Source organism: Salmo trutta, chromosome 25 (genome assembly GCF_901001165.1).
Source record: "Salmo trutta chromosome 25, fSalTru1.1, whole genome shotgun sequence".
Taxonomy (NCBI): Eukaryota; Metazoa; Chordata; class Actinopteri; order Salmoniformes; family Salmonidae; genus Salmo; species Salmo trutta.
This window is the reverse complement of record NC_042981.1, coordinates 18,090,931-18,117,529: the sequence shown is the minus strand read 5'-3', so window position 1 is coordinate 18,117,529 and position 26,599 is coordinate 18,090,931. Positions and strand designations below refer to the sequence as shown.

At 43.6% G+C, this 26,599-nt stretch overlaps 1 protein-coding gene across 5 annotated transcripts in view; it reads right to left on the bottom strand.

Moving 5' to 3' along the window:
* Positions 1-25,951, bottom strand: part of si:ch211-266o15.1 (zinc finger MYM-type protein 4) — a 29,448-nt gene extending 3,497 nt beyond the window's left edge. The window contains exons 1-23 of one of the 5 annotated variants that reach the window (XM_029713086.1): positions 25,595-25,951; positions 24,568-25,048; positions 24,317-24,421; positions 24,115-24,164; positions 23,840-24,004; positions 23,646-23,709; positions 15,260-15,575; positions 14,925-15,102; positions 14,586-14,798; positions 13,813-13,960; positions 12,854-12,969; positions 12,234-12,572; positions 11,046-11,196; positions 6,827-6,987; positions 6,372-6,534; positions 6,108-6,224; positions 5,799-5,990; positions 5,372-5,517; positions 4,999-5,122; positions 4,555-4,740; positions 3,066-3,160; positions 2,490-2,646; positions 1,994-2,079 (exon numbers count right to left, since the gene is read on the bottom strand). In XM_029713086.1, the coding sequence (XP_029568946.1) occupies positions 1,994-2,079; positions 2,490-2,646; positions 3,066-3,160; positions 4,555-4,740; positions 4,999-5,122; positions 5,372-5,517; positions 5,799-5,990; positions 6,108-6,224; positions 6,372-6,534; positions 6,827-6,987; positions 11,046-11,196; positions 12,234-12,572; positions 12,854-12,969; positions 13,813-13,960; positions 14,586-14,798; positions 14,925-15,102; positions 15,260-15,575; positions 23,646-23,709; positions 23,840-24,004; positions 24,115-24,164; positions 24,317-24,421; positions 24,568-25,048; positions 25,595-25,630 (3,789 nt within the window). In that variant the 5' untranslated portion in view covers positions 25,631-25,951. Of the gene's footprint in view, positions 1-1,924; positions 2,080-2,489; positions 2,647-3,065; positions 3,161-4,554; positions 4,741-4,998; positions 5,123-5,371; positions 5,518-5,798; positions 5,991-6,107; positions 6,225-6,371; positions 6,535-6,826; positions 6,988-11,045; positions 11,197-12,233; positions 12,573-12,853; positions 12,970-13,812; positions 13,961-14,585; positions 14,799-14,924; positions 15,103-15,259; positions 15,576-23,645; positions 23,710-23,839; positions 24,005-24,114; positions 24,165-24,316; positions 24,422-24,567; positions 25,049-25,594 lie in introns of all 5 variants that reach the window. The other 4 variants (XM_029713085.1, XM_029713084.1, XM_029713087.1 and 1 more) reach the window with 4 other exon arrangements.
* Between the last annotated feature and the right edge of the window lie 648 nt (positions 25,952-26,599).

Sequence of the window (26,599 nt, the reverse complement as noted above, 5' to 3'; positions counted from 1 at the left end):
TTTGCAGATTTATAGAAAAACAAAAATACCTTAAATACATAAGTATTCAGAACCTTTGATATGAGAGTTGAAATTGAGCTCAGGTGCATCCTATTTCCTTGATCATCCTTGAGATGTTTCTACAACTTGATTGAAGTCCACTTGTAGTAAATTAAATTGATTGGGCATGATTTGGAAAGGCCTGTCTATATAAGGTCCTACAGTTGACAGTGCATGTCAGAGCAAATACCAAGCCATGAGGTCGAAGGAATTGTCCGTAAAGCTCCAAGACAGGATTGTGTCGAGGCACAGAACTGGGGAAAGGTATCTTATCTGCAGCATTGAAGGTCCAGAAGAACACAGTGGCCTCCATGATTCTTAAATGGAAGACGTTTGGAACCATCATGACTCTACCTAGAGCTGGACGCCCGGCCAAACTGAGCAATCAGGGGAGAAGGGCCTTGGTCAGGGAGGTCTCTGCAGCACTCCACCATATCGGGTCTTTATGGTAGAGTGGCCAGACGGAAACCACTCCTCAGTAAAAAGGCAGCTTGGAGTTTGCCAAAAGGCACGTTAAGGACTCTCAAACCATGAGAAACAAGATTCTCTGGTCTGATGAAACCAATAACTCTTTGGCCTGAATGCCAAGCGTCATGTCTGGAGGAAACCTGGCACCATCCCTACGGTGATGCATGGTGGTGGCAGCATCATGCTGTGGGGATGTTTTTCAGCGGCAGGGACTGGGAGACTAGTTAGGCTCGAGGGAAAGATTAGCGGAGCAAAGTACAGATAGATCCTTGATGAAAACCTGCTCCAGAGTGCTCAGGATCTCAGACTGGGGCAAAGGTTCACCTTCCAACAGGACAATGACCCTAAGCACACAGCCAAGACAACGTAGGAGTGGCTTTGCGACAAGTCTATGAATGTTCTTGAGTGGCCCAGCCAGAGCCCCGACTTGAACCCGATCTAACATCTCTGGAGAGACATGACAAAAGCTGTGCAGCAACGCTTCCGATCAAACCTGACAGAGCTTGAGAGGATTTGCAAAGAAGAATGGGAGAAACTCCGCAAATACAGGTGAGCCAAGCTTGTAGCGTCATACCCAAGAAGACTTGAGGCTGTAATCGTGCCAAATTTGCTTCAACAAAGTACTGAGTAAAGGATATGACATTTTTTCTAAAAACAGGTTTTTGCTTTGTCAATATGGGGCATTGTGTGTAGATTGATTACGAAAAAAAGAAACTATTTAATACATTTTAGAATAAGGTTGTAACGTAACAAAATGTGGAAAAAGTCAAGGGGTCTGAATACTTTCCGAATGCACTGTACACTAGGCACACTTGATCTGAAACGCCCAACTAGAAGAGAGGTAGGCTACTGAAGTTGAAGCAGCAAATTCTGAGTGTTTGAATAATGCAACAAAGATGTGCTTTCAATACAATAGGTAGGCTAATACATACAAAGTAGAAAGACGACCGTTTCCAAATAATCGGCGGGACCAAAAAATATTTTTATCCTAAAGTCGTCTTTCTGACCGACCGCGCCACGATGATCTTTTCGGGACCCACAGAGTACAGGTGCAATGCTTACCCATCTGAAAAGGACTCACCGTGAAACAAATAAACATCGCTGGCAGCAGTGCAGCTGCATTTTGAATTCACATGGAATTGTATACATTTTTCTTATTGTTTTCATGCAAAATCAAAGAGAACAAAAATTGCTGTTTAAAAATTAAGAAAAAGGGTCAATTTGTCGCATCACACATCTGCAAACAGTATTAGCTGCCATCACGTCACTATAACCAGTATGGCCACTGACAGACAGAAAAGGTGGTACCGTAGTGGATAACATAGTACGGAATAAGGTATAAAGATTAACTGGAAGTATCTTGGATAAAGTATTGAATAAAAATAAAATACTAGGGATTAACGTGGAGGCTCAATACCTGCTGTATGCCCAGACAGAGGTAGAAGATGCTGTCAGCAGGGTAGGCCTGGCCGTTGGGGCGACGTACCTCACTGATGAAATGACAGAGGCCGTAACTAAGCTCAGAGGAGTTACACTGCAACACGTTCTCCTTCACAACCATAGATTTAGCTGCTGTAAGGGTGACACATGGGCACAGAAAACCAGATTAGGGAACCATGGATTTAGCTGCTGTAAGGGTGAAACATGGACACAGAAAACCAGATTAGGGAACCATGGATTTAGCTGCTGTAAGGGTGAAACATGGACACAGAAAACCAGATTATGGAACCATGGATTTATCTGCTGTAAGAGTGACACATGGGCACAGAAAACCAGATTATGGAACCATGGATTTAGCTGCTGTAAGGGTGAAACATGGACACAGAAAACCAGATTAGGGAACCATGGATTTACCTGCCATAGGGAGAAAGATGGACACAGAACACCACAAAAGGTACATGAACACCGATAGCATATTTTAGACTCAATTTACATGATAAGCAAAGATCTAAAAATGGTCTGTGCAGTTAGGTTTGACTCACAGGCATCTTTGGAAAATTCACAGTCAATCTGTTTGTTCCTCTGCAGGACCCAATTCTTCCAGGCTTTCACCCCGTACTTGTGATGGAGTTTTGATCTGGCAGGAGGGAGTGAAACAGTGTGCTCCACCATGTCAATAGTCCCACTTCGCTTACAACTCTGCAATACAGAATGCGCCCACAGAAAGGGAAAGGGAAAAACAATTGGACCAACAACATAGTAGGAGTAGAATCCACTTTTACTGTATAATATCTTTGATTTTATAATCTAATAATACAACCCTATTGCAGTCAAAAGTAATAATGGCGCTGATGTGACATAGGCCATACTACCTAACTAACTAGTTCTGTTACCATTATATTACAATACTGTATGACTACTTTATTACAAGTTTTATATTACTATCACCTAGCCCATGTGACCAGTAGACTACTGGTTGCGCCCATGTGACCAGTAGACTATGTTGCACCCAAACGGCACCCTATTCCCTTTATAGAGCACTACTGTTAGTCAAAAACTAGTGCACTATAAAAGGAAATAGGGTACCATTTGGGACGTATCCTATATCATTGACATACCAGTTTACTGGGAGGGAAGCCATCTCTGGGTCTCTTACGTCTTCTAATCTTTACAGTCAGTCTCTGCCCTTTCACTGCAGCAGGATCAAACGAATCTGAAACAGCATGGAATACACATTTAAGTGATAATGCCCGAGAGAGAGCCGGTGTATGGCTGTTGTTAGGCCCGAAACGAAGTCAAGGGCCGGCAAACCGTGCAAATATATCCTCCAAACACTGGCTTCGAGTGCATTATAACTTTTATGCAGGTTACCAACATGCTCAAATAATGACTGACATATTTTAATTTAAAACGTTATTTAGATTAATTTAGTCATACTAGTTCATCTTTCCCCAAGATATAGTCCCAACGCAACCTGGCTGGTTGTTCGTTCTATCGGTCCGGTTGCCAGAAACAAGTCTTTTTGTTCTGCATCTATGGACGCAACCCAGTCGTTGGTTCTAAATGTTCTATTGCCATGCTGGCTGGCAACGTTCTTATCCCTTGCTTGCTAGCTAGCCAACTACGGCTAAGTTACAGTCACGTTAAACAGTGCAGACAGAATAACAGCAAAGTAAGTGCATTTGTATTTGTTTGGAGACTTCCATAACAATGAGCTAATGATGCGTGATTTCTCTTGGCATAGAAAATGCGCTCTCTCGTCAGGACACTGTTGTTCAGAGGAGCTAGCCAACAACACAGCTAACACAATCACTTCAAACTGAAGCTGGAAAGACAGCAAACTAGCTGCATTTTGTTTCATTTTACCTGTTTTCTACTGACATGTCTTTGTATATATCCATTAAAATGACTCTGATTCATGATTTCGACTGGCTGAGAAAAGCTGCCTGCCTGTCTCGTCCCGACCCCTACACGTTCATTACAATGGGACAGTTGGAGAACGAATTTCAATATTGAAACAATGTTGCCAATGTCAGAGACAGACAGCAAGGTTTATACAAATCTCCTCTATTGAAAACCAAATGCTAGTCTAAAAGAAATGATCTAGATGCTTTTTACAGTTGAGATCAAGCTTTTGCCTGTGGTAATAGACCGTCTGGAAAGCAGTTTTAACCAATCAGCATCCAGGATTAGACCCACCCATTGTATAATTAAGCAATAAGGACTGGGGGGGGTGTGGTAAATGGCCAATATACCACGGCTAAAGGCTGTTTTTGGTTACAGATATCCCAAACCCACATATATCACAAACCCCCGAGGAGCCTTATTGCTATTATAAACTGCTTACCAATGTAATTAGAACATTAAAAGGGAAAGGTTTTGTCAAACCCTTGGTATACGGTCTGATATACCACGGCTGTCAGCCAATCAGTATTCAGGGCTCAAACCACCCAGTTTATAATGTTACTTATACAGATGACACAGATGTGATCTGTGGGAATTTGCAAGTTCATCACTGCAAATAAGAATTTGTTCTTAACTGACTTAACTGTATAAATAATGTCTGGGAACATAAATGCATGTTGACTTTCTCAGAGCCTTTCTCACCAGGGGGGTAGTCAGCCTCCAGGTCCAAAAGTTGAGGGGAGGAGGGAGCTGTGCTGGGGTGCTCTGAAGGCTTCTCTGCCCCTCTCTGGGGGTTGGATGTGGAGGTGGACTCGTCCTCTCCACCCCAGCTGTGGGGGGTGGACACGGCCTCCGACTCCAGGTCCCCACTGTAGGCGCTGCCTTGATCTGTGGATAAACACCACAGACAGACAGACAACATGATATGTAAGCATTCAGTAAGAGCCTCCACCACAGAGAGATTTTCATTTAAAAAGTTGCTTTTCAAACACAATGCCTATCTATTAATACAGGTTCATCTCATTATGGAGGTAACATGTATTTTGCAAGAGAGACCTGTTCAAGCTGGTGTGCCAAGCAACAATAAAGATACAGTAACGTTCCCATACACGATACACAGCTCAGAGTAAAAACTATTCTCTTCACCTCCATGGGAGACAGGTTTGTCTTTCTCCTCCTCCTCGGCCATGGTCTGAGATATAACATCGTCTTTTCTGTCCTTGAGCTCTGAACGGCTTAACGAGGGGGGTATTACCATGGGCACTGGCACCTGGACAGGGGGCACAAAGAACAGAACAATATGGTTTAACCAGCCAAGTTAACAGACCATTAAAAGAATGCACCATGAAACATGGCGGGGTTCTCAGAAGTATATCAATCCAAGACATGAGGGTGTTTGTGGGGGCCTGCGAGTGTTAAGGACATCAGGGATGGGTACTTCCCGGTAATTCCCGTTGAAAAATGGAAAATAAAGAGAAAGTGGATGTGGGCATGAGGAGAGGACACGGAGCAGACGTACAGGCACAGGGATACCCATGGGCACAGGAGTGTACTGGCTGTACAAGTTCATCGGCACTGGAATGAAGACTGGAACAGGAACAGGCATCGCAATCACCCGCACTTTCTCCCCGTTCTCTGTGTACGTGAACCCAGTCTCTGCGAACCCTAAAACAACAATAACATCAACAACGAGAGAGAGGATGATGAACAGAGCTCAATACTAAACCTTTAAACCCACTATGTACATGTAGTGCAAGTTCTGATTTACAAATTCAGCGGCAGGGCGAGGCCAAAGAAATATAATAAACACATTATTAGAACTTCATGGACGGGGCTGGTGTGTTGTGAAAAATAAAAGTATATATATGTTTATATATATATATATATATATATATAATGTTTTTAAAAAGTTGCAAATGATAAGAATTGCATGGTGTTTTTTGTACCCATTGATGTCATGGATTTCTCTGTGGTCTGCGTCTGAATCTGGCAGCTGGTCTGCTGGTCCAGCATGAGGGGTTTACAGATGATGGCCTTGTTCTTCATGATCCTCCGGCGGGCTGAGATCCTCATGGCTTCCGTCTGGGTGCTCGCATCGCCCAGGCTCTTGCCATGAGAGTTAGACGTCGGAAGAGCTCCTGCAAGCAAAACAAAAAACAGTCTTAACTCCAAAGCTTATATTACCAGACCTCTTCTTCACAATGTCTTAACCGTGCTTGGTGTTCCACAGTGTTCTAGATGAATTTGCTAGCTACCAGTCAGGGCAGTGGCAGCTGTAGTATGGGGCTGGCCAGCAGGAGAGGTGGCCAACGATACAACATCAGCAATGACAGGAGCTGGCTTGGAGAAGGGGAATGGAGTTTGGGATGGACCTACAGCGGGAGAAAGAGAAAGAAGGGCAGTCATGAGAGACATGTAGAGTAGTATGCCTAAATCCGCCATTAAAAAGGAAATGTAGCAATATGTCAGACAACCAGGCTTTCAAGAGGAATTTAATTGAGTAAATCATTTAGTATTACCCTGTGTACCAGTGGTGCCGTTGCTAGTCCAAGGGTGCTGTTGGAAGGTCTGATAGCAGTACTGAATGACACACTCCAAGGTACAGAACAGCTTCACAGCCCCAAAACACTTCAGTTGCTCTTTCATCTTCCCTTGACGTCTGCAGCACTCACACTTAGCCATCTGGGGAGGGAACGACAACAAACAGGTCAGCAATTCAAAGGACTTCAACCATTCGTGGACTAAATCGACAGCTCCCAGTTATCAAACCAGGAAGTGGTTGTAAGGTAATCAGATCAAGAGAGTGAGAGACCAGGGCCCGAATTCAGAAAGCGTCTCAGAGTAGGAGTGCTAATCTAGGATCAGGTCCCTGCTGTCCATGTAAAACTGATCCTAAAATCAGCACTCCTACTCTAAGATGATTTCTACATACAACCCAGAGGTCAACATGCATAAAGATGATTTTAGCTCTGACCTCATAGAAAAGAACAGTGTAATTTGACATGCACGCCTCACTGCAGAACTCCTGCATCTTGCCACCAAAGTGGTTGTGGATCATATTGGGGCTGATGTTGGCACAGTAGGCACACATCCGCCATGGCCCCTTCATGTCGTGCTTGAAGAGCAGCTTACAGCCTGTTACAGTCACACAGACAAAGAGATAAATATGATGAGGTTAGTTGGTGTAGTTGGTGTACGAGATGAGAGAAAAGGACTACGTGAAAGACGGGTTGAAAAAAAAGAAATCCAATGAGTGAAACTTAAGTTGATATCAGAATGGATGGTCTGGGGCCACGTTAACCTCCCCTTTCATGTAAGAAAGCCATGATCATCATGATTTTAGGGAAAGAGGATCATTTTGTCCATGCATTATACGGCGAGTTTGACCAATTCCAGTCCCCTTGTTTATGGTGTGTGGGGTCCTCCCGGGGACAATTTTGATATACATATATTCCAAAATGAATGAAAATAAAAATGCTGACAACATAAAATATAATTTCCACCTCCAGAAATGAACCCAAAAAACATATTGGTAAAAATGATTTTAACATATTGGACCATGCATTGGACCATGCATATAGCCTATGCATGGTCTATATTATCAGATATGCTATTAGCAATATGCATTATCATCTGGAGCCCAACTGATGCAGCATAGTGGCTATAAAATGTACATAGACAAACCCCATGCTTTAGCCTATATGCATTTAGCCTATTGGACACAACATCCTGATTGTTGTTAGTTCTTCTTCTTCTTCTTTTATAATAAATATCTATAAATATTTACTCATTATTATTCACTCAAATGTATTACAAAGTATGTAAAGCCCTTTTAAGACATCATTGTTCCCTTTGAGCTGTTGTGTAGTGATGGTCATTCCGAGTCTTTTCTGTCAGCCGGATCATTTGGCTACATTCACCTAAAATAACTCATTGTATTGGTGGATACATATCATTATTGTAATCATTTTGAATATTCAATGTGGATTGTGGACGTCAATCGCCTGTATTCCATGGAGAGATTCTACGCTACTAGCCTCACCCCATGAATATGCATAGCCAACTCCGCTAAAGTGTTTTTCTCAAAGTTGCCGGGATGTCACGTGTCCTACTTATATCAGTACACTCATAACAACTTAAGCATTACGAAACTTCCATTTGAACAAATAAAACTCACGTAGCATATAAGCCATACATTTTTTGTTGTTGACCAAATTTGACACTCCATTCAAAAACTCCTTGCTTGGTGACGGAACGTCGCCACCTGCTGGAGAGAGATATTTTCAACAGAGTTGGGACTCTTCCTCTTCTTCTCTGCCCATGAAAAAAATGTACATCTCAAATGTAAAGCCTAAAACATTGCCTACCATTGTCAGATCGTGAAAAGTGAGTTAAAATATATTTTTATCTGACCAAATTATTATATGGCCTGCAACAAAAAAAAAGTTGACAAAATGTAATCTGGACCAGAATGAGGCTCTCTCCTAACTATATTGTTCATGTAATGAGGAACTACCATCTTCAGAGAATGTTTTTATAATTTATCTGCAGATAATTGATGTCTGCAGCTCAAAAAGCTATAGTAGCTAACAGTATAAAAATCAGGGAGACAAATCGACGGCTTTCACTATTCGGTTCCAGATGGCTCCAAAAATAACCATTTAAAAAGATGGTTGTTGCGAACGACCAATCATTATCGTTGCTGCTCCTAAAGCATGCTTGAAACTCCGGTGGTAAAACTGCATTCGTTAAACGATGCCACTCGCGCAATTGAAGGTGTAAAGAAATAAAGTAAGCAAAGGAAAACTGGGACCCAACTCTTTTAACAAAGTCCAACACTGCTTTCAAAATACATTTGCCAAAACTACTTTCAAAAGTGTTTTCCTGCGATTGCATGAATAATTGTTGTGCACGGACTGCTGGTCAGAATACGTTTCCCTCCCCTACATCATTACATTGAAAAAATAGAAGCACTGGAACGTTGTATCCTACCCTGAGTGATAAAGTAGAGGCTTTGAATTACTTCGTGAGCAGCTACAGTAGGCTACACACCGCTCTACCGCGGTGTTGTGCATTATAGATGATTTAATTCCCGTCATCTGAACATCGGAGTGTTGGCAACAATCATGCATGTCAGTTCAGTGCACACAGCTTAACAGACAGTGCATTCGGAAAGTATTCAGACCCCTTGACTTTTTCCAAATTTTCTTACGTTACAGCCTTACTCTAAAATTGATAAAATAGTTGTTTTCACCCTCATCATTCTACACAAAATACCCCATAATGACAAAGCAAAAACAGGTTTTTAGACATTTTTGCAAATGCATTAAAAATAAATAAATTTTAGAATAAGACTGTAATATATATATATATATATTTTTTGGAGAATACATTTGTCTATATTATTGTCTGGCTATGTCATGTCCAAACCAGAATTATCCCCCAACCCCCCGATTTAAAACGTCTGCTCCAGAATCAATATGACGGAAATCTGTCACAGAAACGGAGAACTTTAAACCCTGAAGAGAGAAAGGCCTAGCTGAACGAGAGAAAGGACTAGCTGAACGAGGGAAAGGCCTAGCTGAACGAGGGAAAGGCCTAGCTGAACGAGGGAAAGGCCTAGCTGAACGAGGGAAAGGACTAGCTGAACGAGGGAAAGGACTAGCTGAACGAGAGAAAGGCCTAGCTGAACGAGAGAAAGGACTAGCTGAACGAGAGAAAGGCCTAGCTGAACGAGGGAAAGGCCTAGCTGAACGAGGGAAAGGCCTAGCTGAACGAGGGAAAGGCCTAGCTGAACGAGGGAAAGGCCTAGCTGAACGAGGGAAAGGCCTAGCTGAACGAGAGAAAGGACTAGCTGAACGAGGGAAAGGCCTAGCTGAACGAGAGAAAGGCCTAGCTGAACGAGGGAAAGGCCTAGCTGAACGAGGGAAAGGCCTAGCTGAACGAGGGAAAGGACTAGCTGAACGAGAGAAAGGACTAGCTGAACGAGAGAAAGGCCTAGCTGAACGGGAGAAAGGCCTAGCTGAACGAGAGAAAGGACTAGCTGAACGAGAGAAAGGACTAGCTGAACGAGGGAAAGGACTAGCTGAACGAGGGAAAGGCCTAGCTGAACGAGGGAAAGGCCTAGCTGAACGAGGGAAAGGCCTAGCTGAACGAGGGAAAGGCCTAGCTGAACGAGGGAAAGGCCTAGCTGAACGAGGGAAAGGCCTAGCTGAACGAGGGAAAGGCCTAGCTGAACGAGGGAAAGGCCTAGCTGAACGAGGGAAAGGCCTAGCTGAACGAGGGAAAGGCCTAGCTGAACGAGGGAAAGGCCTAGCTGAACGAGGGAAAGGCCTAGCTGAACGAGGGAAAGGCCTAGCTGAACGAGGGAAAGGCCTAGCTGAACGAGGGAAAGGACTAGCTGAACGAGGGAAAGGACTAGCTGAACGAGGGAAAGGACTAGCTGAACGAGGGAAAGGACTAGCTGAACGAGGGAAAGGACTAGCTGAACGAGGGAAAGGCCTAGCTGAACGAGGGAAAGGCCTAGCTGAACGAGGGAAAGGCCTAGCTGAACGAGGGAAAGGCCTAGCTGAACGAGGGAAAGGCCTAGCTGAACGAGGGAAAGGACTAGCTGAACGAGGGAAAGGACAGGGTGAACGAGGGAAAGGACAGGGTGAACGAGGGAAAGGACAGGGTGAACGAGGGAAAGGACAGGGTGAACGAGGGAAAGGACAGGGTGAACGAGGGAAAGGACAGGGTGAACGAGGGAAAGGACAGGGTGAACGAGGGAAAGGACAGGGTGAACGAGGGAAAGGACAGGGTGAACGAGGGAAAGGCCTAGCTGAACGAGGGAAAGGACAGGGTGAACGAGGGAAAGGACAGGGTGAACGAGGGAAAGGCCTAGCTGAACGAGAGAAAGGACAGGGTGAACGAGGGAAAGGACAGGGTGAACGAGGGAAAGGACAGGGTGAACGAGGGAAAGGACAGGGTGAACGAGGGAAAGGACAGGGTGAACGAGGGAAAGGACAGGGTGAATGAGGGAAAGGACAGGGTGAACGAGGGAAAGGACAGGGTGAACGAGGGAAAGGACAGGGTGAACGAGGGAAAGGACAGGGTGAAAGAGGGAAAGGACAGGGTGAACGAGGGAAAGGACAGGGTGAACGAGGGAAAGGACAGGGTGAAAGAGAGGGAGAGAAAGGGGATTCGGTACTCACTCTCGCTGCAGAAGGGCCGGTCGATGAAGTCATATTTTATGACTTCCTTGACCAACTTCTCCAGTTTGCAGTATTCACACCTCACTATGACATTACTCTGTTTCTTAAACTCAACACAGCAAGGTTTGGAACAGAACTGCATGGTGCGACCCTGAAGGAACACAACACAAGAGCCCAGGAGGACACAGAGTATTAGACAGATACAACTACAACTCCCATCACAAGAGCATTAGACAGATACAACTACAACCCCCATCACAAGAGCATTAGACAGATACAACTACAACCCCCATCACAAGAGCATTAGACAGATACAACTACAACCCCCATCACAAGAGCATTAGACAGATACAACTACAACCCCCATCACAAGAGCATTAGACAGATACAACTACAACCCCCATCACAAGAGCATTAGACAGATACAACTACAACCCCCATCACAAGAGCATTAGACAGATACAACTACAACTCCCATCACAAGAGCATTAGACAGATACAACTACAACCCCCATCACAAGAGCATTAGACAGATACAACTACAACCCCCATCACAAGAGCATTAGACAGATACAACTACAACCCCCATCACAAGAGCATTAGACAGATACAACTACAACCCCCATCACAAGAGCATTAGACAGATACAACTACAACCCCCATCACAAGAGCATTAGACAGATACAACTACAACTCCCATCACAAGAGCATTAGACAGATACAACTACAACCCCCATCACAAGAGCATTAGACAGATACAACTACAACCCCCATCACAAGAGCATTAGACAGATACAACTACAACCCCCATCACAAGAGCATTAGACAGATACAACTACAACCCCCATCACAAGAGCATTAGACAGATACAACTACAACCCCCATCACAAGAGCATTAGACAGATACAACTACAACCCCCATCACAAGAGCATTAGACAGATACAACTACAACCCCCATCACAAGAGCATTAGACAGATACAACTACAACCCCCATCACAAGAGCATTAGACAGATACAACTACAACCCCCATCACAAGAGCATTAGACAGATACAACTACAACCCCATCACAAAACTAAAGTTAAATAAAGGTTAAACAAAACATTTAGAAAACCCCCCACAAATTTTACAATTGCCATGAAACATCAGATAAGAACGAGGTTCAGGAACGAGAGGGAGGTACCTACATTGTACTCGTAGAGCTCAGGTTTCCAGCGGAACTGCTGAGGGCACTGATGGCAGGAGAGTTTCACATGCCCCTTGGGGGTGGAGGTAGAGGAGGAGGGCATGGGCAGCCCTGGTTGATGCTGCCCTGCTCCATAGGCCCTAGCCATGTCTGGGGCAGCTCCATAGGATAGAGGTGGAGCAGAGGTCTGGGCTGGGGGGTATGGGTGGCCAGTGGTGGGGACCCAGGACGGGGGATAAGGACGGAAGTAGCCCTGGGGTGGTGCTGGAGGGGGAGGACCAGTGGATGAGGAGCCGTTCATCTGGCCCTGCTGGGGGGGAGGCTGGCTGCCTTCGGCCTCCTACCAGATTACATCGTAGGAGAGCACATTAAAAGAGCCATATTATGTATTCTGTAAAATCCATATTCTAAAGGATGATTGGCATCTTATTTTTATGTATGGTTCTGCATGTATAATTATGTAAAATATACCTAAATGCATGCTAGAAAATTCATTAAATCCCTCTAAAATCTACCTAACAGAGACCGAACAGTCTTTAATATACACACACAGAAAGCACAGATCATATGTAATATACAATCTGTTTCAATCTATTTAACCAATTAATCAATGAGCAGCACCCGGAAGGTCTTGACGCAGGTGTAGGAGCAGAAGTTGCGGATGCTGCCGTCCACCATGGCCAGGTGGTACTGAGAGACAGCCTTCACTTTGCAGTAGGTACATGGGAATGCCGTTCCTGTGTGTGACAACGGGGGGGACGTTATTATAGAATGGCAATTTTTTACATACTAGTCAGCAAGGTCACAGATGATCAAGCCATCTTTAAAACAGTTCAGTAATAAACTGTAGATATCTTTAAAAAAAAAAATCGGACTCCATAATAATAAAATTCTCTGTACAATCATGTATACTGAACAAAAATATAAAGCAACACGCAACAATTTAAATGATTTTGCAGAGTTAAAGTTTATATAAGGAAATCAGTCAATTGAAATAAATTCATTCGGCCCTAATCTATGAATTTCACATGACTGGGCAGGGGCGCAGCCGTGGGAGCCAGGCCTACCCATCGGGGAACCAGGCACAGCCAATCAGAATTAGTTTTCCCCACAAAAGGGCTTTATTAGAGACAAAAATACTCCTCCGCACCAGATCCCGCAGGTGAAGAAGGTCCTGGGCTGCCGTGGTTACACGTGGTCTGCGCTTGTGAGGCAGGTTGCACGTATTGCCCTATTCTCTAAAACGACGTTGGAGGCGGCTTATGCTAGATAAATTACTTGTTAATACCACTGCAAATACATTTCAATAACAATTTCATGGTGAAATATTGGTTGAAAAGCTAAATTGTTTCCTGGCTTGCGGGGGAAATCTGCTGACCGAAGTCCAGAAGCCATTGCAGGGTTTTTCCACTCTCTGACTAATAATTATTGGACTAAATGGAAATGCCGACGCATCCCAGAAAAAATTATAGCAGTCAGAAACAGATTTCAGACCGTTTCAGACAACGTAAGGCCTAAAATATCGATAAATAAAATACATTTGCAGACTTCCGCTTATACCATGGTAAAGTCAATGCTACCTGACAGTTCGTTCTGAGGCCAGCTTTTATTGACACAGATGGAGTTGCAGAAGAGTTCCACCTTGCCCTCCGAGTCGGTGCTCTCCAACATGTCAGACATGAGCCTCAGGTCACGGCAGCGTCCGCACGGCATCACCTTGGTGGTTGTCTGTCATACAGGAACAATTGGAAAGAGTGGATAAAACTAGGAGAGATTTGATGATGGACAAGATGAGACGGGGACTCAGTGAGATAAATGTGCATAATAGCAATAAATTATTCATAGAGAAACATTGAGAGGAACGAGCCTCAGAGGGGAGGCCCATCATCCGACTACCTGATAGAAGAGCGGTTCCCAAACTACTTCAGTCTGGGCCCCCCTTCCAACATTAGGGAGCACCCCACCCCCCCCACACCATGTCTATTTCTATGGGTACAAGCACTGTTCATGACACAAACTGTTCAACCCCTCTTGTTGGTAGAGAGAATTTTGGGTTAAAGCTTATTTCCTGCAATTCTACACATTTTGTCATGGGTTGCAAAGCAAATTTAGCAGTTTTAAATAATTTCTTGCAATTGTAAACATTTTGCCACGTCTAATGTGTATTCATGTGCTATTTGAGTGACAAAAACAATTACAATAATATCTATGGGCTAAAAAAGACTAAATAAAAAAACACCACTGTGATAAAAGACCATATGACCATCTATGACCAAGGCCAGACAGTTTTCAAAAGTGGAGTACGGTTTCTATGGAGGACCGTCTGTGTGTACTACTCGACATATGTGCTTACCTGTTTATAAGTGCTAAGGCAGGTAGGACTACAGAACTTTATGGTGACGCCCTCTACTCGGAGTCTCCGGCAGTTCCTGTCAGCACTGGAACAGTACTCGCCACAGCTCTCACAAACGTTTATGACCAGGTTGTGGGAGGAGCGGAAGCGCATGAAGCACTCATCACTGCACAGTTTGTGCAAGGAGCCCTGGTGAGTCACCTCGTGCTGAATCTGAGAGAGAGAGGTGGAAGGAGGATTATCAAATCAGGCAAAATTATCAAGTCAAACCTCACCTGCGATTGAGTTAGAACTAGAAGTGAACTAGTCGAACCAGCGGTTGTCTGTCATGTCCCTTACCGTGTCGCTCTTCTTGCACATACTGCACCTCAGGGTGGCAGGCTCTTGGACAGAAGGCATGGAGAGAGGCCCTGGTTTCCTCCTGCGGTTGAACACGGAGAGGCAGAACTGGCTACAGAAATCCTTCAGGTTATTGTCTGTAATGACACTGATCACATCTTTGGGGTCCTCAATCTCCCTGAAGATATGAGTTATAGACAAGAGATAAATAGTTATAAACAGCAATAACGTTAAGAGAATTTTACAGTAATGGGGAAGACAAAAAGATAATAATGTTATTTGGAGCACCACCACAGTTCAGCTGGGACTTGGATGACAGTGGCTGAGTGACTCACTTGAGGCACTGGTAACAGGTTCTCAGTTTGATGGCAGGCAGGGTGAACCCAGTGAGGCAGACGGTGGAGCAGAAGAGCTGGGTGGATCCTTTCCGTTGGAAGGCAGTCTGACCGCGCAGCAGGATCTTAGAGCAGCCTGAGCAGGACACACGCACTGCGTTGGCTGGGTTGGAGCTGCTGGGGGCCTGGGGTTGGGGCTGGGGAGGGGGTGGCTGGGGCACTGGAGCCAGGCTCCTGAGAGTCATTGTTGGCCCCTGTGGAATTAGACTTCTTCCTGGTCCAAATATGGAGGTGTTCTGGGAGGCTGCCATAGAGCCTGAAGGAGACAGGGCAGAATCAAGCACCTATTTATTTTATTGTGAATATATATAGTACCAGTCAAAAGTTTGAACACACCTACTCATTCCAGGGTTTTTCTTTATTTGACTATTTTCTACATTGTAGAATAATAGTGAAGACATCAAAACTATGAAAACAACATATGGAAAAATGGAGAAACCAAAAAAGTGTTAAACAAATCAAAATGTATTTTATATTTCAGATTCTTCAAAGTAGCCACCCTTTGCCTTGATGACAGCTTTGCACACTCTTGGCATTCTCTCAACTATTTTCTACAATGTAGAAAATAGTAAAAATAATGAAAAATCCTTGAATGAGTAGGCGTGCCCAAACTATTGACTGGTACTGTATGTAAGATTTTAAACAACATGACACAAGTACTGTATCTCCACATCAAATTGAGGAATGTAAATGCCTGCTCCTTGGAACCATCTGTACATTTGGTAAAGAAAACTATAAAAGCTTCTACCATAACCAGAGAGCATAACATTCACCGCCTTCTTACACTTTGTTTCAACATTTATGATCTTTCCATGTCTCTCTCTCATTGAACAATAGACCCAAATATTTGAACGTAGAAACCCTACCAACAGGATGTCCACACAAAAACAGTTTATATTATCAGCAACTTTCTTCTTTGAGAAGAACATACAGCAAAGACATTGGCACTGATCATTTGAATCCCCAGTCAATCAACCATCTTTTAACAGCCAACTGAACAAAAATATAAAACACAACATGCAACAATTTCAAAAATGTTACCGAGTTATAGCTCATATAAGGAAATCAGTCAATTGAAATAAATTCATTAGGTCCTAATCTATGGATTTCACAGATACCTTAAAAAACTGGAACATGCTGTCACACACATCGATCAAGAGCATCCCGAACATGATCAATGGGTGACGTGTGGTGAGTATGCAGGCCATGGAAGAACTGGGACATTTCCAGTTTCCAGAAATTGTGTACAGATCGTGCGACATGGGGCCATGCATTATCTTGCTGAAACACGAGGTGATGGCGGCAGATTAATGGCACGACTATGGGCCTCAGGATCTTGTCATCCATGAAGATCACACTTTCCTGAGATGGTTTGTGACAGTTTGTTCAGAAATTCTTTGGCTGTGCAAACCCACAGTTTCATCAGCGGTCACGGTGGCTGGTTTCAGACGATCCCAAAGAAGCCAGATGTGGAGATCCTGGACTGGCGTAGTTGCACGTGGTCTGCAGTTGTGAGGCCAGTTGGACATACTGCCAAATTCTCTAAAACGACGTTGGAGGTGGCTTATGGTAAAGAAATTAACATTAAATTACCTGGCAACAGCTCTGGAGGTCATTCCTGCAGTCAGCATGCCAACTGCACACTCCCTCAAAACTTGAGACATCAGTTGTGTGACAAAACTGCACATGTTAGAGTGGCCTTTTATTGTCCCCCAGCATAAGGTGCACCTGTGTAATAATTCTGTTTAATCAGATTCTTGATATGCCACAACTGTAAAGTGGATGGATTATCTTGGCAAAGGAGAAATGCTCACCAACACGGACGTAAAAAAAATGTGCACTCAATTTAAGAAATAAGCGTTTTATGCTTATGGAAAATTCCAGGAATCTTTTATTTTAGCTCATGAAACATGGGACCAACACCTTACGTTAATATTTTTGTTGAGTATAGCTTGTTGAATCAATTTGATCACGAGACATACCTTCCCCTCTTCCAAATAGCTCCATTGTCAGCATATAGGGAAGCCCCAATGCCCCAAACACATTCGTAAACACATTGTTAATCATAATGTTGAACAGAATAGGACTGATAGAAATGCCTTGAGGAATACAATTATCAACTCCATAATAAGATAAATTGGATCCTATTTTAACTTGAAAAGAACGGATAAATAAGACCGGAACCCATTTATATAACCCCCCCACCAATACCCTGTCTTTCCATGTTAATCAGTAGGCCTTCTCTCCACAGTGGTGTATGCCTTTTCAATGTCAAAAAGACAGTAGCCATTACTTCTTTTATGACCAGAGTTTTTTCCCACTTCATTGATCACCTTTACTAACGCATCCATGGAAGATCTACCTTTATGGAATCCACTTTGACATTGACTCAATAAACATCTGTTCAAAGAAATAAGACAGTCCGTTGAAAATATTTTTCATCAGTTTACATAGGTTAAAGGTCAGTGCTATTGGTCTCTAACAAGCAGTACGTAAAGGATCCTTCCCAGGCTTTACATAAGGTAAACAGCAAGTTTCCATCCAGGAGGTATAACCCCTTCACTCCAGATCGTATTAAAATATTCCCAGGAGAATCTTTATGACCTCATCAGGAAGATGCTTAAACACTGCATAACACAATTTATTATGACCTGAGGCGGTCCATCCACAGCCTATTAGGGCTAATCGCATCTCATGCAATGTAATCAGCATCCAGAGTCAACAATATCCCTCTTCTTATAGACATTAATATGAGCATTAAAATCTCACGACTGTGTTCAAAGTAACCCCACTATGTACAGTCGAGGCCAAAAGTTTTGAGAATGACACAAATATTAACTTCCACAAAGTTTGCTGCGTCAGTGTCTTTAGATATTTTTGTCAGATGTTACTATGGAATACTGAAGTATAATTACAAGTACTATAATTACATGAAGTTGATGCAAAGAGTCAATATTTGCAGTGTTGACCCTTCTTTTTCAAGACCTCTGCAATCCGCCCTGGCATGCTGTCAATTAACTTCTGGGCCACATCCTGACTGATGGCAGCCCATTCTTGCATAATTAATGCTTGGAGTTTGTCAGAATTTGTTGGTTTTTGTTTGTCCACCTGCCTCTTGAGGATTAACCACAAGTTCTCAATGGGATTAAGGTCTGGGGAGTTTCCTGGCCATAGACCCAAAGTATCGATGTTTTGTTCCCCGAGCCACTTAGTTATCACTTTTGCCTTATGGCAAGGTGCTCCATCATGCTGGAAAAGGCATTGTTCGTCACCAAAATGTTCCTGGATGGTTGGGAGAAGTTGCTCTCGGAGGATGTGTTGGTACCATTCTTTATTCATGGCTGTGTTCTTAGGCAAAATTGTGAGTGAGCCCACTCCCTTGGCTGAGAAGAAACCCCACACATGAATGGTCTCAGGATGCTTTACTGTTGGCATGACACAGGACTGATGGTAGCGCTCACCTTGTCTTCTCCGGACAAGCTTTTTTCCGGATGCCCCAAACAATTGGAGAGGGGATTCATCAGAGAAAATGACTTTACCCCAGTCCTCAGCAGTCCAATCCCTGTACCTTTTGTAGAACATAACCGTCTCCGTGCATTTCTCTTGGAAGACTTAACGACCCTATACAACAAAGCTCTCTTCTTTGGAAATTAACCAGATTTTCAGGAGTCAAAGTCCTACGTAATACTTTGTAGGCCCTATTTCTTTCCTCGAACAGCCGCAGAGCACTCTTCAGTCTACAAAGGAATCACCTTTCTTTCCATACCCACTTCACTCACTGGTATATGTAAGTTCGCTGCATTCAAAATAAGAGAAGTGACAGAGGCAGCATCAACATCAACAGGCCTCTCTAGAGACAACTCTGCAACAGAGTTTAAACAAAGTTCTCCAAACGTTTCCCAGCCCGCTTTAGGAAATCCCCATCTTCTGAATGGTGCCTTATCTGGAATAGTGACATCACACTTCATGGTACAACAAACTGGGAAATGGCAACTCCCAACAGTAGAATCATCCATTACACTCACACATTGCTGCAATAGAGTTAGAATCCAGTGTGAGGTCCAGGCAGGATGTAACCCCTCTGACAACATCTATTCTTGTACCACATCCATCGTTAAGACATACTAATGCTCTTGCTATCCTCATATCTTCGACAATCACACAATTAACATCTGTATGTGTGCTTCCACAAACTAATATGTATATTAAAGTCACCACACCATATCTCTCTAGAACCCAAGCATCCTGATATTTCATCAAGCATCGCTACTGAAAATCGTCGACAAGGACTGTAGACATTGAACAGCTTAATATGATTACCTGTACCGTAGACTTCCACCATCATGCATTCATATTCAGGTGGAACAGATACTGTATATTACGATATGCAAGACAAGTTTTATATCAAGATCTGATTGAACAATAAACAGGAATAATAAAATAAATATGTAGTCTAAGCCACGTTTCTTGAAGACATATAACATCAGGTTTAATCTCTAAATCAATTAGCAATAAAGCTTCTAGCATTCCATTGAAGGAAGATGATAAAACACATAATACAACAATTTATTCTGTTCCTGATCATCTGATGTATCAAGGGTATTGAAACTTCAGTAATGCTCAGTATTTCTTGGAATGCCTTCACTACTTCCATAATTCGTGCAGTCCTGCTCTTTTTCATATGGGCGATGTTGATTGCTCTACACAAAAAGGCTATGAAGTCTATACGATTTACAACCATGGATTTCTGTTACCATGTATTTATGCTCGCATGTCACATTGACACTAGTCCGAGGTGTCATGGACCCCCTCGGTGCAATGGGCATCCTAGAAGCCGCCAGCACTGACTGCTAATGTACTGGAACCAGAGCATTTAGATCAAAAGGCTTGTTCATTTTCCAAACAGCCACCGCAAGGGATACATTATTCGTTACTTTATACCTCTGCACGTCCATGGCTTGTATTGTACTTCACATCACCAGTATGCTGCACTACGCGCTCACAGTTGCAACATTTAATTTAGTATCAGATCTACATTTTCCGTACACTTGATCCCCACCACACCTTGCACATCTAATTTTACCTTTGTACACATTAGCAATATGCTCTGTCCTTTCGCATAAAAGCACTGAAGTGGAGGTGGCACATATTCTCTAACATGATAACTTAGCATTCCTAGCACCGGCTCCGACGCTCGTCGTGGCAGGGCTTGCAAACTATTACGAACTACAAAGGGAAGCACAGCCGTGAGCAGCCCAGTGACACGAGCCTACCAGACATAAATAACTTCTATGCTCGCTTCGAGGCAAGCAACACTGAAGCATGCATGAGTGCATCAGCTGTTCCAGATGACTGTGTGATCACGCTCTCCGTAGCCGATGTGAGTAAGACCTTTAAACAGGTCAACATTCACAAGACCGCAGGGCCAGACGGATTACCAGGACGTGTACGCCAAGCATGCGATGACCAACTGGCAAGTGTCTTCACTGACATTTTCAACCTGTCCCTGACCGAGTCTGTAATACCAACATGTTTGAAGCAGACCACCATAGTCCCTGTGCCCAAGAACACCTGCCTAAATGACTACCGACCCGTAGCACTCACGTCTGTAGCCATGAAGTGCTTTGAAAGGCTGGTCATGGCTCACATCAACCCCATTATCCCAGAAACCCCAGACCCACTCCAATTTGCATACCGCACCAACAGATCTACAGACGATGCAATTTTATTGCACTCCACACTGCCCTTTCCCACCTGGACAAAAGGAACACCTACGTGAGAATGCCATTCATTGACTACAGCTCAGCGTTCAACACCTTAGTGCTCAAGCTCATCACTAAGCTAAGGACCATGGGCCTAAACACATCCCTCTGCAACTGTATCCTGGACTTCCTGACGGGCCGCCCCCAGGTGGTAAGGGTAGGTAACAACACATCTACCACGCTGATCCTCAACACAGGGGCCCTCAGGGGTGCATGCTCAGTCCCTCCTGTACTCTCTGTTCACCCATGACTGCATGGCCAAGCACGACTCCAACACCATCATTAAGTTTGCCGATGACACAACAGTGTTAGGCCTGATCACCGACAACGACGAGACAGCCTATAGGGAGGTCAGAGACCTGACCATGTTGTGCAAGGACAACAACCTCTCCCTCAACGTGATCAAGACAAATGAGATGATTGTGGACTACAGAAAAGGGAGGACCGAGCACACCCCCATTCTCATCGACAGGGCTGTAGTGGAGCAGGTTGAAAGCTTCAAGTTCCTTGGTGTCCACATTGCCAACAAACTAACATGGTCCAAACACACCAAAACAGTTGTGAAGGGGGCACGACAACGCCTATTCCCCCTCAGGAGACTGAAAAGATTTGGCATAGGTCCTCAGATGCTCAAAAAGTTCTACAGCTGCACCATCGTGAGCATCCTAACTGGTTGCATCACCGCCTGGTATGGCAACTGCTCGGCCTCTGACCGCAAGGCACTACAGAGGGTGGTGTGTATGGCCCAGTACATCACTAGGGCCAAGCTTCCTGCCCGCCAGGACCTCTATACCAGGCAGTGTCAGAGGAAGGCCCAAAAAACTGCGAAAGCCTCCAGCCATCCTAGTCAGAGTGTTATCTCTGCTACCGCACGGCAAGCGGTAGCAGCTCCTACCACCAAGCCATAAGACTCCTGAACAGCTAATCAAATGGCTACTCAGCCTATTTGCATTGTCCCCACCCCCCATTTTTACGCTACTCTCAGTTTATTATCCATGCATAGTCACTTTACCTCTACCTACATGTACATATTACTTTGACTAACCGGTGCCACTGCACATTGCCTCTGTACCGGTACCCCCTGTATATATCCTTGATACTGTTATTTTATTGCTACTTAATTGTTCTTTTTTATTTAATATATTTACTTCAGTTTATTTTAGTAAATACTTTAACACATTTTTCTTAAAACTGCATTAAGGGCTTGTTGTATTGTTGTATTCGGCGCATGTGACAAATAAAATTTGATTAGATTTTTTTAAATTTCTTTTGTACTCTGATTGGCAATATCCCTTCAAAGTTTAACAGTACCGTTGTGGGATCCACTCGACTGCCACTTTTCGCTCAACATCTTTTTTGCTTCAGTTACATTCCCACCTTTCAAGGAAGTCATAACGTCTTCTATGGTTACTGTTAGTGGTATCCCAGCAGTTACCCCCATTTGGCCTTAGCACCGGAGATATAGCATTTCCCCCGATCCTCATTAAGGATCAGAATTTTCTCCTGTATCATTTTACCATTTGCATAAATCAATAATTTGCCAAATACCAAAACTTTGGCTTTCCTTCCAACCCTATCATTCTCTGAATGTTTTAGTTTGATGGTTCCAGGGAAAATACATTTTGTATCGCTCTTCTACAGTATAGTGTCCTGTTCTAGAGCCTAATTTCAACATCACTCAATTCCCCAGCAGTATTCAGACCTCCATCACGATCCCTTTTGTTTCTGTTTTCCTACTTACAACAGGTATAAAAGGTTGATCCCATCATTATCACAATCAAAATCAATTTCACTACTGTTAACTATGTGAAGCACCTGCAATGCTGACCACAGTCACAGCACAGTCATGCTAGATCACAAAAATAAAGAAAACGTCTACTGTTTGTAATGTCTTATTACACAAAATCAAATGCAAGTAGACCTTGTTTCCCAGCAGGTTCTCCCATCTCAGCCAAGGAACTCTGTAGCTCTGTCAGAGTGTTCATTACATTATTGGTCACCTCCCTGACCAAGGTCCTTCTTGCCCAGTTGCTCAGACAGACAGCTCTAAGCAGAGTCTGGGGGGGTTCCACAATTTTTTCCATTTCCCAATGATGGAGACCACTGTGCTCTTGAAAACTTTCAACACTAAAAATTGTTTTATACCCTTCCCCAGATATATACCTCATCACAATTCTCTCTCGGAGATCTACAGACAGTTCCTTGGACTTCATGGTATAGTTTCTGCTCTGACATGCACTGTCAACTGTGGGACCTTATATGGACAGGTGTGTTGCTTTCTAAATCATGTCCAAACAATTGAATTGGCCACAGGTGGACTCCAAGTCGTAGTGACATCTCAAGGATGGTTGAAGGAAATTGGAAATGAGCTCAATTTAGAGAGTAATAGCAAAAATTCTAAAAATATGTTTGTTTTTATTTGTCATTATGGGGTATTATGTGTAGATAAGTGAGAGAAAAATCTATTTAATCCATTTTGAATTCAGGCTGTAACAACAAAATGTGGAATAAGTCAAGGGTTATGAATACTTTCTGAAGGCACTATAATATGCTGATTCTCTCACCAGTGGGAGAGCCATAGGAGTTTCCTCCTCCAACGGAAAAGACAGAACTGATTCTCAGCTCCTCCTGTAACATACAACACAGAGCAGAGTCTATATAATAATAATAAAAATACAGTATCACAGAACCATCAAATCAAGTGTGTGAAAGCTGGGGGAAGATTGATTGAAGGCAGGACATGGAAGCGTTGTCTGACCTCAGGAGTTGTGTTGTCCAGTTCCTGCTTGATACTCCGTGTTGAGGGTAGAAGGGCACAGTCATATCCTTCATCTATGGGCTCATCCTTGATGTTCATGAGGGGAGAGATGGGGGGCTCTTCTCTGTCCCCCATCGCTGGGTTCTGGAACACATTCTCTGACCTCTGGAGGTCAGGTCAAAGGGACAAAATAGATAAATGAAGGAGACAAAAAAAATGTAATGTTCATAAAAGCATTTACACTACCCGTATACTTAAGTCATACAGTAACATACCTCTTGACGGCTGGATCCCCCAGCCGTAGACCGATTCAGACTTCCTTCATCTGACAGAAATGGAGAAAAGACAAATTAATGGAATCATCATCACAGCTCTAATAATGTGCATAGCATGTGCATGAAGCGGAAAAATGAGCAAATTAATGTTTTTTATTAAAATGAGTTATAACTAGCAGGACAAGGTTGCTTGCAGTCTTACCCAAGCTGTTCTCTGGTAAAGGGGACAGAGAGTGGTTAGTTGAAAGATTACTTTCTCCTTGCATGGTTAGTCTGTACTCAGCAGTTTGACTAGCCTCCTCAGAAGCTGTCAAAAGAATGACTGTTGTTAATCATTGCACAAGAAGTAGGCCTAAGTAGTAAGAAATGTAAAAGTTATGTTGAGAAGTAAGAAATGCTTGAGGAACAACATCACAGGACAACTCAATTTAGACATCATGGTTTCATTCTCACCTGTTCTAACTTTGGAAAGTGAAACTGCATCAAGGAATCTGTCAGTCGAATTTTGATCATCATCCTGAGTCTCTGCATGTTGTGTGTCAGGCCGTCCGGCTGACTCTCTGTCAGACTCTACATCACCCAGTGCCATCTTGGGCAGGGCTATGTTCCACTCCTCCTCCTCCTCATCTACCCCAAACACAGGAACCCCATCCAGCTCGTCTTCTGGCTCGACCACCCCCAGACCAGCCAGGGAGAAGGTGGCACTGGTAGGGTGAGAGATGTGAGGGAATACATGCCCCTCATCGTCACTGCTAAAATCATGGTCGACGTCAGGATGTCGGATTGGTCCTGGTGCATCAAAGACTGGTCCGGTTGTGATGCTGCTCCAGAGAGATCTGGTTGAGAGGGGAGTGTGCTGCCTCTGGGACTCACCAGCCATGGGGGCTGAGAGCTTCACCGCCTCATCAAAAGCCTTGGACAGCCGGAGTTCATGCTGTGGGGAGGGAGACAAGCAGTTTAAGTTACGACTTTGTTCCTATAGTATTAATAGTGCAGCATATTGAGGGGGAATGTTCTGACTGGGGTTTGAACCAGAAACCATACTGCATACAGAACAAGCACTCTACTGCCTGTGCCACGAGGGTCCATACCGCTGAACAGTTACTGTAGTAGGTACACAGCCGTAGTGGCCCTTGATTGCAACAGCGACCCTGCTCTGCGGTTATGGACTGTCTGCCATACAGTTTCGGACCTCTTGACATAGGCCGTTGTACACTTACACAGTAATACAATCTCATAACGTACTTTTGACAGAACTGTGGGCCCATCTTTGATATGAGGGTTGATTGTTCTACGAGCACTGTTACGTTAGCTAGCTAAATAGTTAGCTAGCTACCGTTAGCTCGACTGCAACGTTTAGCTAGCTACTAATGCAGTTGAAGAGGGACATATATGAAGCTGGCTGTAACCAGCCTGAACAGAAACAGATGGCTAACTAGTTAATAAGATAATGTCTTAATTATTTGTTACATATTTTCACCTGAGATTTTTGTTTAGCCTCCTCTGACTCCGCCATGTTTTTGTTGCGCGCTGTTCTTCTCGGGGGTGTTTCCTTTGGCTTTGCAGCTAACGCTAGCTAGCTAGGATGCACTGTTTCACAATGTTATTGTTAGAGACAGTGCCAAAGCGACTTCACACTGTGCATGAGGTAGAATATTATTTGCAGGATGTGTATGAAATAATTTTCATGGAGGGGGCATTCTAATCGGTGTTATTAACTGCAAGCTAGCTTTTCAATGGGAAATTGCATGCACATCGAACTCTCCCTTTCTGCTGGTATGGCTGTACCGTAAAGCGCCATAGATGCGCGCATACTCTGTTTATGGTCTGGTAATTTGATTCAATAACACAATACATTAAAATGTAACCAATCATTAGATAAACATGGTACATATTATCTGAAATTGTACTCCTTTCTATGGCTAGATAGCCAATGTGGATAGCCAATGTTTTCCAAGCTAAAATCGCGCATATATGGATTAGTCCTGTACCCTACTAGGTAGTTTAGCATTGACGTTGCAGATCGAAATTAAGTGTAGTAATATTACAGATAAAACAAGAAGACAGATTTTCACACCGGATATAAAAACCTGAAGCATCCGGTTGGAACGTCCACTCCCCAAATATGGTGAAGAGAGGAAGCCAAGTGGCTGGCAGTAATATAGCGAGACGGAACTGGGCCGACATTCTGCTAATTTTGTAATCGAAGAAAACCCCGATCTCAATACAGTTTTCTGTTCACAAAACTAAAATATGTTACGAATATGGTGCATTAAGCTACGTAGACGTGACGTTGTTCACAAGGAGTACAAGGGTGAATTTACTTATTACACACGCGCACTTCACAGAGAAGGCGTTCCCTAACGAAAATATGCAAATAATGCTATAACTCACCAATAGGATCTCGATAGTTCGTGTCCACCTCTTTGCTTGTTCTGCCCACTATGCTTCATTTTATACCATTGAAAACGACACAGATGAACTA